This window comes from Salvelinus namaycush, chromosome 22, assembly GCF_016432855.1.
Source record: "Salvelinus namaycush isolate Seneca chromosome 22, SaNama_1.0, whole genome shotgun sequence".
In the NCBI taxonomy this organism is placed as follows: domain Eukaryota; kingdom Metazoa; phylum Chordata; class Actinopteri; order Salmoniformes; family Salmonidae; genus Salvelinus; species Salvelinus namaycush.
This window is the reverse complement of record NC_052328.1, coordinates 29,850,895-29,861,544: the sequence shown is the minus strand read 5'-3', so window position 1 is coordinate 29,861,544 and position 10,650 is coordinate 29,850,895. Positions and strand designations below refer to the sequence as shown.

The 10,650-nt window shown below is 41.8% G+C and overlaps 1 protein-coding gene across 4 annotated transcripts; it reads right to left on the bottom strand.

Annotated features, from left to right (window-relative positions):
- Positions 1-1,316: 1,316 nt before the first annotated feature.
- Positions 1,317-9,913, bottom strand: LOC120017745 (acyl-CoA desaturase-like). 4 transcript variants are annotated; one of them, XM_038960705.1, is made up of 6 exons: positions 9,685-9,913; positions 9,139-9,413; positions 7,909-8,039; positions 6,550-6,755; positions 4,222-4,454; positions 1,317-3,792 (listed from the first exon to the last, which is right to left on the bottom strand). In XM_038960705.1, exons 2-6 carry the CDS (start codon positions 9,362-9,364, stop codon positions 3,593-3,595), a joined length of 996 nt encoding a protein of 331 aa, XP_038816633.1. In that variant the 5' UTR covers positions 9,365-9,413; positions 9,685-9,913; the 3' UTR covers positions 1,317-3,592. The 4 variants fall into 4 exon arrangements, with proteins under 4 accessions (XP_038816633.1, XP_038816634.1, XP_038816632.1 ...); XM_038960706.1 differs by having other exon boundaries at positions 9,139-9,408; XM_038960704.1 differs by having other exon boundaries at positions 9,139-9,408; positions 9,653-9,912.
- Positions 9,914-10,650: the final 737 nt, after the last annotated feature.

Below are 10,650 nucleotides of genomic sequence, written 5' to 3'. Positions count from 1 at the left end.
TTTAGTTGGACTTATTTAGATCTGAGAAGAGAGAACATTTTCAGTGGTGGTTCTTATCGGCTTGAAACTAATATATTCTCCAGTAGAGGGTGCAGATATGTTCGTTTTTGAAGAGAAGTTGGCCGACTGCCAAACTGAAACCGGTATTTTAGCCGTCTGCGTCCATGCTTTATCAGAACGGTTCATTCAACTCACGATCAGTCAATGCACCAAAATTAACCCATTTAGCAGAGGCTGAAGAACAATACCATAGATAAACCAAGACTCTGGCACACACAGAAGACAGCGATCAGATTAAACAGATCAGATTAAATTGGTGAAGCAGTGTCTTGTTGCTACTCAGTGTTGGCCGGAGAGGACAACATGCATAGCAGGCGCCCACGGCCTGACGTTGTGAGATAGCTTTAATAGGTGAGTGAGTCATGCACGTCCAGCACAAGATGGAACTGATCAGCTGGTGGCTGAGGAACTAGAGGAATGTGAAGAAACAGGAAGCAAGCACATCATGTCCAGAGAGAGAGGGGTGGAGAGAGCGATCTGAGAGAGACAGAGGATGTGTGTGAGAGGGAGAGCTGGTTAGCTGGAGAGGGAGAGTGAGTGAAAGAGCAAATTGCATTTAACCTGAATGACAGTCTAGGGAGCCCAGGGGACCAACACACAATCTTGAAAAGACTGTTTAAGGAAGTGATGACATCTGTCAGCAAACAAGAACTTCAAGTCGTTATGAAAAACACTTAGGCCGACTGGTATGCATGTTGTCTGTCAGCAGGCACACCGACTAAATACAACAAACCTTTAGTTTCAGAGGCCTGCGGTCAGGTTAAGGTTTGAATAAGTAATGTGATAGGTAAATACCACATTCAAAGGAGCTGTACAAGTGTTATGTAATTTTCTGTACTTGGTGTTGCATGTTGATAGTGTAAAGTTTAAATTCTAGTCTAAAATACCATGATTCAGTAAGGGGAAGAGAGATTGTGAGAATAGGTCACAGAATAGTCAAACAGCATCCACCCATCGCCTGGGGACAAGGCCAGTCAGAGAATGGTCTTCTACGATAGCTGGAGTTTAATTTATAATCACTTTAGGCAGTGGTGAGAATAACGCAGTATTATGCTGCATACACAGCACACCTTCACCAGGGGTGTATTCACTAGGAACCAAATGTGCCGAAGTGGGAGGGACTAACCGGAATTGTACATATAAGAAACGCTCGTATTTGTTGCGCAACACTTCCCATTGCAAAAAAAAAAAAAAAAGATCTACGGTGGGCACTTTGCAGAACAATTACTGAGACAATGCAGCTGGGACGGGACCAGTAAATGCTAAGACAACGACATGTCTTTTATTCAATTAGCAACGGAGAGATTACAGAATTACAACAAAACTGACAGCAGAACATACTTTCCAACATGTAGAAAATGTGGTTTATTTACGGTACATACAGTGGGTAAAACATTCATTGAAAAAAAATGCGGCAGTTTTTTAAGGCATTCAGACTTCAAGACGTTAACACTGTACAAAATAATTGCACTGAAAAAAGTAGACCAAAGTGCGACAAATATTATTACAATTTGATGAGTTCATAACTAATCTGGAATCTTGTTTCTTCAGAGCCAAAACATTCGTTGAAATATTATGCAAAAATTGATTCCTAATTCCTCATCAGAATCTTCTGATACTTTAAAGAATATCCCTAGATGCAAATCATATGGTCTTTCCTTTTACTTCCAATTTAAATAAGGGCCATCCGTTACTCGAGCCTTCTCTCATAGATAACACACATACTGTACATCTTGGGATATTCTCTCATACATACACACATACTTTTGCATCTTGGGATATTCTTTCAAGTATAAATATTTTTTTAAGACAGTCATTAAATAACAACTCCGGTACCAAAGCAAATCTCTCATTCCTAGAAAGTGGAATTCCTATAGTTTTCACGATCACTCCTAGAGTGTTCATTTGGTTGGACATCAATTGTTGGCGCTTTCTTTCCCTCCCCTATGTTGCATCCATTTTTTTCTAGACATGTCCATGTCTACAAGCAAAGTACATAACATTACTTCCATAAGGCATCTTGGGCGAGTCCTGACAAAATATTTTTCTTCAAGATATCAAGAGACGACACGTACGCAAATGCTCTCAAAGCCTCTTTCTTTCACATTGTCCTATTGGAGAAGAGAGACAGAAGTCCCATATTCGTATTTCAACTGCAGTAAGAGTAAAAAATAAATACAAACAAGTATTTCTTTGTATAATAAAGACTGATCAGTATGTCATTTCACTACATTTCATTGCAGAGGTGTCTCCGTGAAGCAGGATGGGAAAAAACACCAACTGGCACAGGCACCTTCACCCACACCAGAGGTATAAATCGTATTATACACAAATGACCCCGAGACCTTATGTACGTCCCAAATGACACCCTATTCCCTATATAGTGCACTACCTATGACCAGAGCCCACATTGGGCCCTGGTCAAAAGTAGTGCACTATATAGGGAATATGGTGCCATTTGAAACTTGGAGAACTTCCTTCATCCTCTTCTGCAAGGAGGAAAGACTCCTTTTAAGAGCAACTTGGACAGGAGGAGACCACTGGTGCTTTCATGTGTAATGCCGCAGCATAAGTGAACTTCTATGCCAGCCTATATGGAATAGGGTCTGGTATATAATGACAGCTAAAACAGTACGTTGACTATGAAGTAGATAGGGCTGTTTCAACAGCAGCTTACGGTAAAATAAGACTGAAGTTGGGTGCCTTGATAAAATAAAACAAATAAAATATCAATAAACTTGAATTTTGAACTTGACAAAAGCTGGACTTCTCTCAGGACATAAGACTACTCCACTCTTATGAAATGAACGTCAGCAAAGCGCGACTGATTGAGAGATCGATCCTGACATATCGAAGAGATAATTTTTTGTCCGAATTGAACGAAACATGATCAAAACAAAACTTGCCTGCTTCGCCTTAATGTCAAGAAACCCCAAACTCCATATTTTTTTTTCACTTAACAATTTCAAAAGTGCCACAGAGTGTTAATTAATAATAGCACATGAATAAATTAGAGGTTAATGTTCTTCCATCTTCATTGTTGGTGCACAGGCAGGTAGTTTGGTTGGTGTAATGTTTCACACATTACACCATCTAGCTCCGCCACACACACACACACTTCAGGCTATTCCACAGATAACAAGACTCTCTAATCAAGACTCTTCGAGTGTCTGTGCCAATATGCCCAGCCTTGCCACCCTATAAGCTCGCTTTGGCTAATAGTCACCTCACACAGCATTCATTTCAAAAACACAACATAAAAAAATACACAATTTACTGAAAGGTCTAGGACCGTTTTAAAGCCAATATTAGTCTGAGGAACTCAGGAATAGGTTTTTAACTAATAATACAGAAATGAAACATCAATGAACCATGGTCCGATCACTACTATGTGCAGCACTACTAACTCCATCATCATCGCTGCAATTTACTACAGCTATACATTCTTTCCATCTTTCGTTGGTTTGGCCTGTTTTAACATATCTGGTCTTATCAAGTCCGTAACAGTTTGAGGCGGTCGAGACAACATTACTCAGCCAGTCTTGTGGCTGCCGTCACCGGTTCTCTGGGCGCGGGCCGAGATGAGGTCGCGGGACACCCTCTTGCAGTCCTTGGCCAGGCCCAGGAAGTACATGAGGTCTATGAAGGCGGTGGTGATGTTCAACTTCACGCCGAACTCACTGGTGGCGTAGTCGAAGGGAAAGGTGTGGTGGTAGTTGTGGAAACCCTCACCTGGAAGGAAGGACACAAGACAGGACATTTTTTTTCATAAAAATGTTAAAAAGACCAACAGGCCGATGTGCTATAGTTGTGCATCTATGAGTTACTTTCCCCCCCAATAGGCTTGAAAACATGATTTGATAAGAGTACAGGTGATATGTAAACTAAAGCACTTGGAGACTGAGAAGTTCCACACCAGGGCTGGGTAACTTCAGTCTTGGTGGGAGGCTGCGTGGAAGCTTTCGTTCTAGCCTAGTACTCAAACACATGATTCAACTAAGTTAATTATAGTCTCCAACTTGAAGAACCAGCATTAGATGACTCAAAAACATGCACCAACTACAGCAGCCCTCTGAATCCAGAGTTGTAAGTATCTGAGCTATATTAGTTTAATCTTGGTTGATAGTCAATCTTATGCAAAAAGAGAAAGATGATCCTTACCAATGGCGCTGAAGGCCACGAAACGGTTTTCACTGGGGTTGATGTTGCGGTCGTAGGGTCGGTTGCCCCACATGTGAGCGGCAGAGTTGACCAGCCAGGTAGCGTTCAGCACCAGAGCGTACCTCATGAGGCATGGGATGAAGTAGCCCACCCACAGGGACTCATCCCACAGGAACCAGGGCACCCACATGGGCACCAGGAAACACAGCAGGACCACAGACAGCTTGTAGTACCTAGAGGGCAGAGATGAGACGTTAGAGATATACTGAGAAAAGAGATATTGTTTGAATCTAAACATAGTTACTAACGCTGAAAAGTCAACACCACCCCAAGCACCTAGATTCATAAACGTACGTCACACCTACTTCTCAGTACACATAAAAAACATGTTTGGACAAAATCTTCTGATCAGTTGATTGTGTCTACCACCATATGTTAAATCACCCTTTTCTACAAGAGCTGTGGTGAGACTAGTTTGGGACTGCGTCCAAGAGTACCCGCTGCATGTTGACCAATGGCCAGCCAGTCACTGTACTTTGTGTGGGTATGGCCTGATCGAGGTCCTGGCAGAGATGACAGCTCTTATCAAAAGATCAGCCACCAGCGCCGTCACGGCCACCGCGACCCAGACTACCACTTTCTGTGGTCGTGACTAGAATGGGGAAACTGGTTCAGAGAGCAGCAGTGCAGAGAGCACAGTCAAGCTACTGGGGCTACTCTCATGCAACATACACAAAAGTATAGCCAACTACGGCATAGGTTTCTCTTGTCTGGTCACATGGTCAGGAAAGCACCTGGTCCTAACAATGAGACATTTGTGTGGAGCACTCAAGAGTTTGGTTTACCTTAGATATTGTCATGCATAGACAATGAATTCAAATACATCTAAACGTTGACGAGTAACTGGTCTCACAGAACATACACACGTACAATAATGTGGAACACACCGGTTTTGGGTTGCTTGATTATCTTGTAGTGACAATATATGGTAGAGAGGGGGAAATGCAAAACTCAATGGCATCATCTGATCACTAGTCACATGCAGTCCGAATCTTGATGTGACATTCATTCTGTAACCACCGATTGCTATGGTGGATTTTATACAGAGGTCTTTCAAGTGTTCAATGAGTGTTAAATTGCCCCTCTGTGGTACATTCTGTGCCGTGCCACAGCCAATGGAGGTTTGGTACAACTTTTCCAGAATGCAAATAGGCTTCTAGCTATAACACTGCATGATTCAAAGCAAGGGTACTGCCAAAGGCCTTTAAAAGGGCCCAGTTCAGTAAAAAAAAATCTGTTTTTACTGTGTTTTATATCACATTGTACAACAGCTGATGAAACTAACACTGTAAAAGTGTGAACAATTTGGATCAGTGTTATTTCCTGATAGTTGCTGGTTGAAAATATAATCTACACAGGAACTTCTTATCAGCCTGTTTACATGGGAGGGAGTTTCATCTTGGTTAATAGACCGGTAAATTGGTTAATAGACAGTTCCGAACAGCTTTACCAATAACAGCTAGTTTTAAGTTTTCCCCTCCCACTTAGACCACTCCCAGACAGTCCTAGCAAAATTCTTGCTGAGAAATAGTTTGTTATAAAGCTATTTGTCAGTTTTAATGGAAAACTATTACAGCAAGGTACTTCATTGTTTCCCAGAAAGAGAGATAAAAACAGCTGCATTGGGCCTTTAAAAAAAATACTTCCAACTGAAAGTACAACAAGCTACTGTATGTAGATGTTTTTAAAGTACAACAAGAATCCAGTTCCTCAAAACAAACAAACACTGTTCATAATTGGTGGCCTGAGGGTATAACTGTTCTTATGAAAGGAGAGGGTTTTACGCACATCCAAGAACAAGATCCAATACATGGATCTTTTTGCTGCTCCCAAATGTTATCTTCTGATAAAGCTAACAGGTGATAAAATAACAACGTTGACGGAGATAGTCTCTGTTAGGTCAAGCTTTATCAAAAGATCACGTTTGAGGAGCAGCAATCTCTCTAAAGCAATATCTTTAAGTATTAAGATAACGTTTTATCTGTCTTCACAGAAATGTGCATTGCGTCATAAATAAACTCTTTACAGGAGATTAAACAAACAGACAATATACCAACAGACCATATACCATCCTGTGTGGCTCAGTTGGTAAAGCATGGGGCTTGCAATACCATGATTGCAAGATCGATTCCCGCTGGGGCCACCCATTCAAAAATGTTTTCACTACCATGAGCAACTTTTGACAAACGAGTGTGCTAAGTGGCATATAAGATTAAAGGCATGGAACTAGGACGGTACAGGGCATAGACTGGAAAACTGTCATCTTACTTTCTCTGGAACATAACGACATTATCTGCCTTCAGGTCCGTCAGCTCCAGCTTCTTGCCCTTCTCGATGACGTCGGGGTGCTTGCGTACGAGCAGCCAGCCAATGTGAGCGAAGAAAAAGCCCCGCACTGCATTGTGGGGGTCGGCGTCTGTCTCAGAGTACTTGTGGTGAACCCGGTGGTCCCTCGCCCACTCGTAGATGTCGTTCTGGAAGAAATAATGGTGATGTGGTTGTTTAGGAGCCACTTATATCCAACATAAAAGCAACACAGGAATCTGGGGCCATGTGTATCAAGCGTCTCAGAGTAGGAGGGAGAACCTGATCACCACTCTTACTCTGAGATGCTTGATATATACTGTTTGGCCCTAGATCCACAGTTCTGGTGTTTCTACTATAGAGATAACCATTAACATTGATTGTCATGCAAGTTGAAGGGCTCATACCCGAAACGGTCGGCAATAAAAATGTACATTTAAGTATATTTACTGGAGTGCTGTCCCATTTCTGTTCTTTGTACCATAGAGATAAACCATGTATTTATCTCCATCTCTATGCTGTAATTCTACAAGCAATTGAGATGTCAGAACACACTAATATTAATAGGTATGGGCACAACACCAGAGAGAGGGTTTAAACACAGTATACTATGCATTTATACACCTAGAAAACATATAGTAGAGAATAACAGTTCAATACACAATGTGTATTAAGAGGTGACCATCAGATTAACCGGGCAGCATCAGTCAGTCAGCACAACAAAGCAGATTATACGGAAATTTGTTAACACTCAATCATACTTTATATACCATTATATTGCACAGTGGGTCACTCATTAATTAAGTTGTTGTTATTGGTGGGGACTAGCGTAGACCTTTTTTAACCTGATTGCATTGGTCACTTCTTTAAATCAAGTCATCAGTTTGTAAGGTCGTCATTGGGCCACGTGATGGTCACTTCATACATCTAATTTTGGAGATTTCTAGAATAAAATTGGGTCTATTTCACACAGGGATTTTGTACGAAATTTGGATAAGTATTCTTGTGTTGATGTTTTTGATGAAGGCTGGCTAAAGCCGCTAAATCATTGGCATTTGGCGGTAGCCTCTGCTAGCTCTCTGTCCTGCCGTTTCTAACTTTCCCTCACAGATACGCCAACACAATAAAGGCCTTTTAATTGAAGCTACACTCGAGAAAGAGCCTTGGTGTTTTGGAAGAGCCATGTTGGTTGATCGCACAAGTTTAGCCTTCAAGTTTATGATGTGTGTGTATGCCTGTTTTTGTCCCTGTAGGGGTCCTATACTGCGTCCTCTCTGGGGTTCAATAAAGTTGATTCAATTCAAAAAGTTTTCCTTTGTTTACCTGAAAGGCCATGGAGTTAGCGAGGGCCAGAAAAACACGGAGAGGGGTGGAGGCCTTGTAGGACTTGTGACTCCAGAGGCGGTGGGCCCCCGCAGTTATACCCAGGGCACTGAGCAAGAAGCACAAAGCAGCTAGGGGAAAGAAAGAGAGAGATTAGGCTAGATATACAGACGCCAATGTCTGGCTCACACACACGCATACACAGAATCATGTGAAACACAGAGACATTTGACTCCAAGTGGTTACAAGGGATATCATGTCCCATGCCTGTTCCTCATCCCTGCCTAGTTTCTGTCATTATAGAGTTATTTCTGTTGGGAACTGGCAATGGCAGTACGTATGCATGCATGTCTACTCTCAGGGTTGTTGTTGTAAAACTGCTGAATGCGTTTCTATGTGCAGCCACACAAGGCTGCTTAGGATGTGAGAACCTGGGACCTCCAACTGGTCCAGGCAGCAAAGAAGAGACATTCTGTTGTGGTGCCATGTAGCCTCACAATGGAATGTCTATTGGAATGCCGATTGTTCTTTGTCTTGCCCAATGGAATAATATGCAGTTCAGCATATGAGAGCTAGAGCGAGAGAGACAACAGTGGAAACACAGTTTTGGTTGTTCAGTATTCATTACAGTATAATCCAAGTCATGAGTTCTATCTATCTATTCCAACTATTCTCACAAAATCAGAATTAAACCCCTGCACGTGTTTTCCTATGTCTAAACAAGCAAATAAAGATGGGTGCAGCTATTTTCTAATACAGAAATATATTTAGAACAGACGTGCCTCAGGCCACACATTCCAAAAGTCTCTCTCCATCTGCACCACAGTAGGCCTAGCCTATGAGCAGTTTGTTTAATTGAAGATAGATGGTCCGTAAACTGTTAGGCTACACATTATATGATACGAGAGAAGTCCCAAATAGGCCCTTATGACTATGTTTGTTGTTTCCATGGGGAAAATATTGAGTAGGTGTGCCCCGAAATAGATTTACCAACATTCAACACTATTCTTATAGGAGGGCGGGCAAGTAGCAACATGTCGGTGTAACACCACCAAACGCCTACTTCACAAATGCATCACCTGGCTCAGCACATTCTCTTCTCGTTGGTCGACCAGATAAACCATACTGCGTAGACCAACAACTTGAACGAGGAAAAGGGCGTAGAAACCGATACAAGCGCAACAAGAACATTTGAATAAAATGGCACATTAAGTAAATGTTGATACTTACTCCAAGCCAGAGTCAGGGGCGACGCGGAGGGCACGAGCATCAGTCCATAAAGCGCTCCAACATGTAATAAAAACATTAATATGATGTTTCTCCACACCAGTCTCATCGGTGGTTTAGGGCCCTCTTTTGCTTTGTAACTATCATCAAAAACATCATCCCTCGTCGACGTTTCTGGCATCACGGCATCTCCGTTTTGTTGCTTGTTGGGGTTTGTCGTCTCTGTCATTTTTGCTGTAGAATTCTGTAACGTGCCCAGTGTTGAGACGAGATCTATACTTAAAAAAGAGGACAGATAGCTATTCAGTTTACATGACAAACACCGGCATCATGGTCCATCCCACCAGGAAATCGAGCACGCACTTCACACAGTGAAAGTGCGTGCTAGCAGCTAGATGAAAGTGCGTGCTTGATTTCCTGGTGGGCAAGCATCACTGGTTGCAATGCTAGGATAGCATAGGCTACTCTAAAACGAACACATAATTTGCTATCAACTGGCATCAAATACATAACTTACTGCGTAGAATGAAGAGAATCGTTAAAATGTACCAAAAGGGGCACAACGCGGAGATGGCTTCTTCGTGCGAAAGTTGACAATTGAACGCGTTGTCAGCTCTACTCGTAGTGATGACTCCGCTTACCTAACCTGCTGCTGAGTTTCATCTTCAGACCTCGTTTTAAAGACTGCAATTGGTCGAGGGGCATTTGATGCCACTTCTACCCTAATCGTTTCATTGGTTGCCCTCGTATCTGATGTTTATTTTACAACCCATGGCAGTGAAATGTTGAAAGACATCCAGATAACACCCCCCACCCCCCTTTTCTATTTGTTTCTATCTTTACAGTCGCGCTCATGTTAATTTATGTGATCACAAATTACGCAACTTGTGTCAACATGGTCGGATAGCTGTTTGTTTGATAGGCGTAGTCTAGTTAGATAGACAGACACCACCTTTCCAAAGTCAGTGCTCAGCAGTAGCCTTTCCATAAATTGGTCATTACAATAAGGAAAATTGCATTTTGTTGTTCATGGAGAGGATGTGGGGTGATGGGAGTTGAATGATACATTCCAACATTATGATTAATCACATCACTAGAAATATAGGCTAGGCCTACTTAATATAATATTGCAGAAAGTAATAACTATTAATATAATCTCATATACATATTCCAAATGTTCATTATTCAAGGTAGAACTTGTCCTTTTGACACTCCTGAATCACTTGAATCAAAAGAGTGAGGCCAAAGGGTGATGGGTATTTTCTGTTATAATGTTACTCATTATGTGTTATGAAATGAGTATAAAAACGATTAATATAAACTCATATACAGTGGGGTCTGAAATCATTGGCAGATAGGGGTCAACATTATTGGCACCTGTTTTCAGTACCTTTTAATACCTAACCTTGCTATGATAACAGCACTGAACTTTTTTCTAAAATGTTTTATGAGATTGGAGAACACATTGGGAGGGATCTTAGGGACAGATATAAATTATTGGGGGAGGGGTGGTCC

Bases quoted from the DNA above. Each gene is read 5' to 3' on its own strand.
- LOC120017745 (XM_038960705.1), bottom strand. From the start codon at position 9,364: ATGACAGAGACGACAAACCCCAACAAGCAACAAAACGGAGATGCCGTG. The intron at 6,756-7,908 runs GTAAACAAAGGA...TATTTCTTCCAG, and splicing joins CTAACTCCATGGCCTTTCAG to AACGACATCTACGAGTGGGC. The intron at 3,793-4,221 runs GTAAGGATCATC...CCTTCCTTCCAG, and splicing joins CGTGGCCTTCAGCGCCATTG to GTGAGGGTTTCCACAACTAC.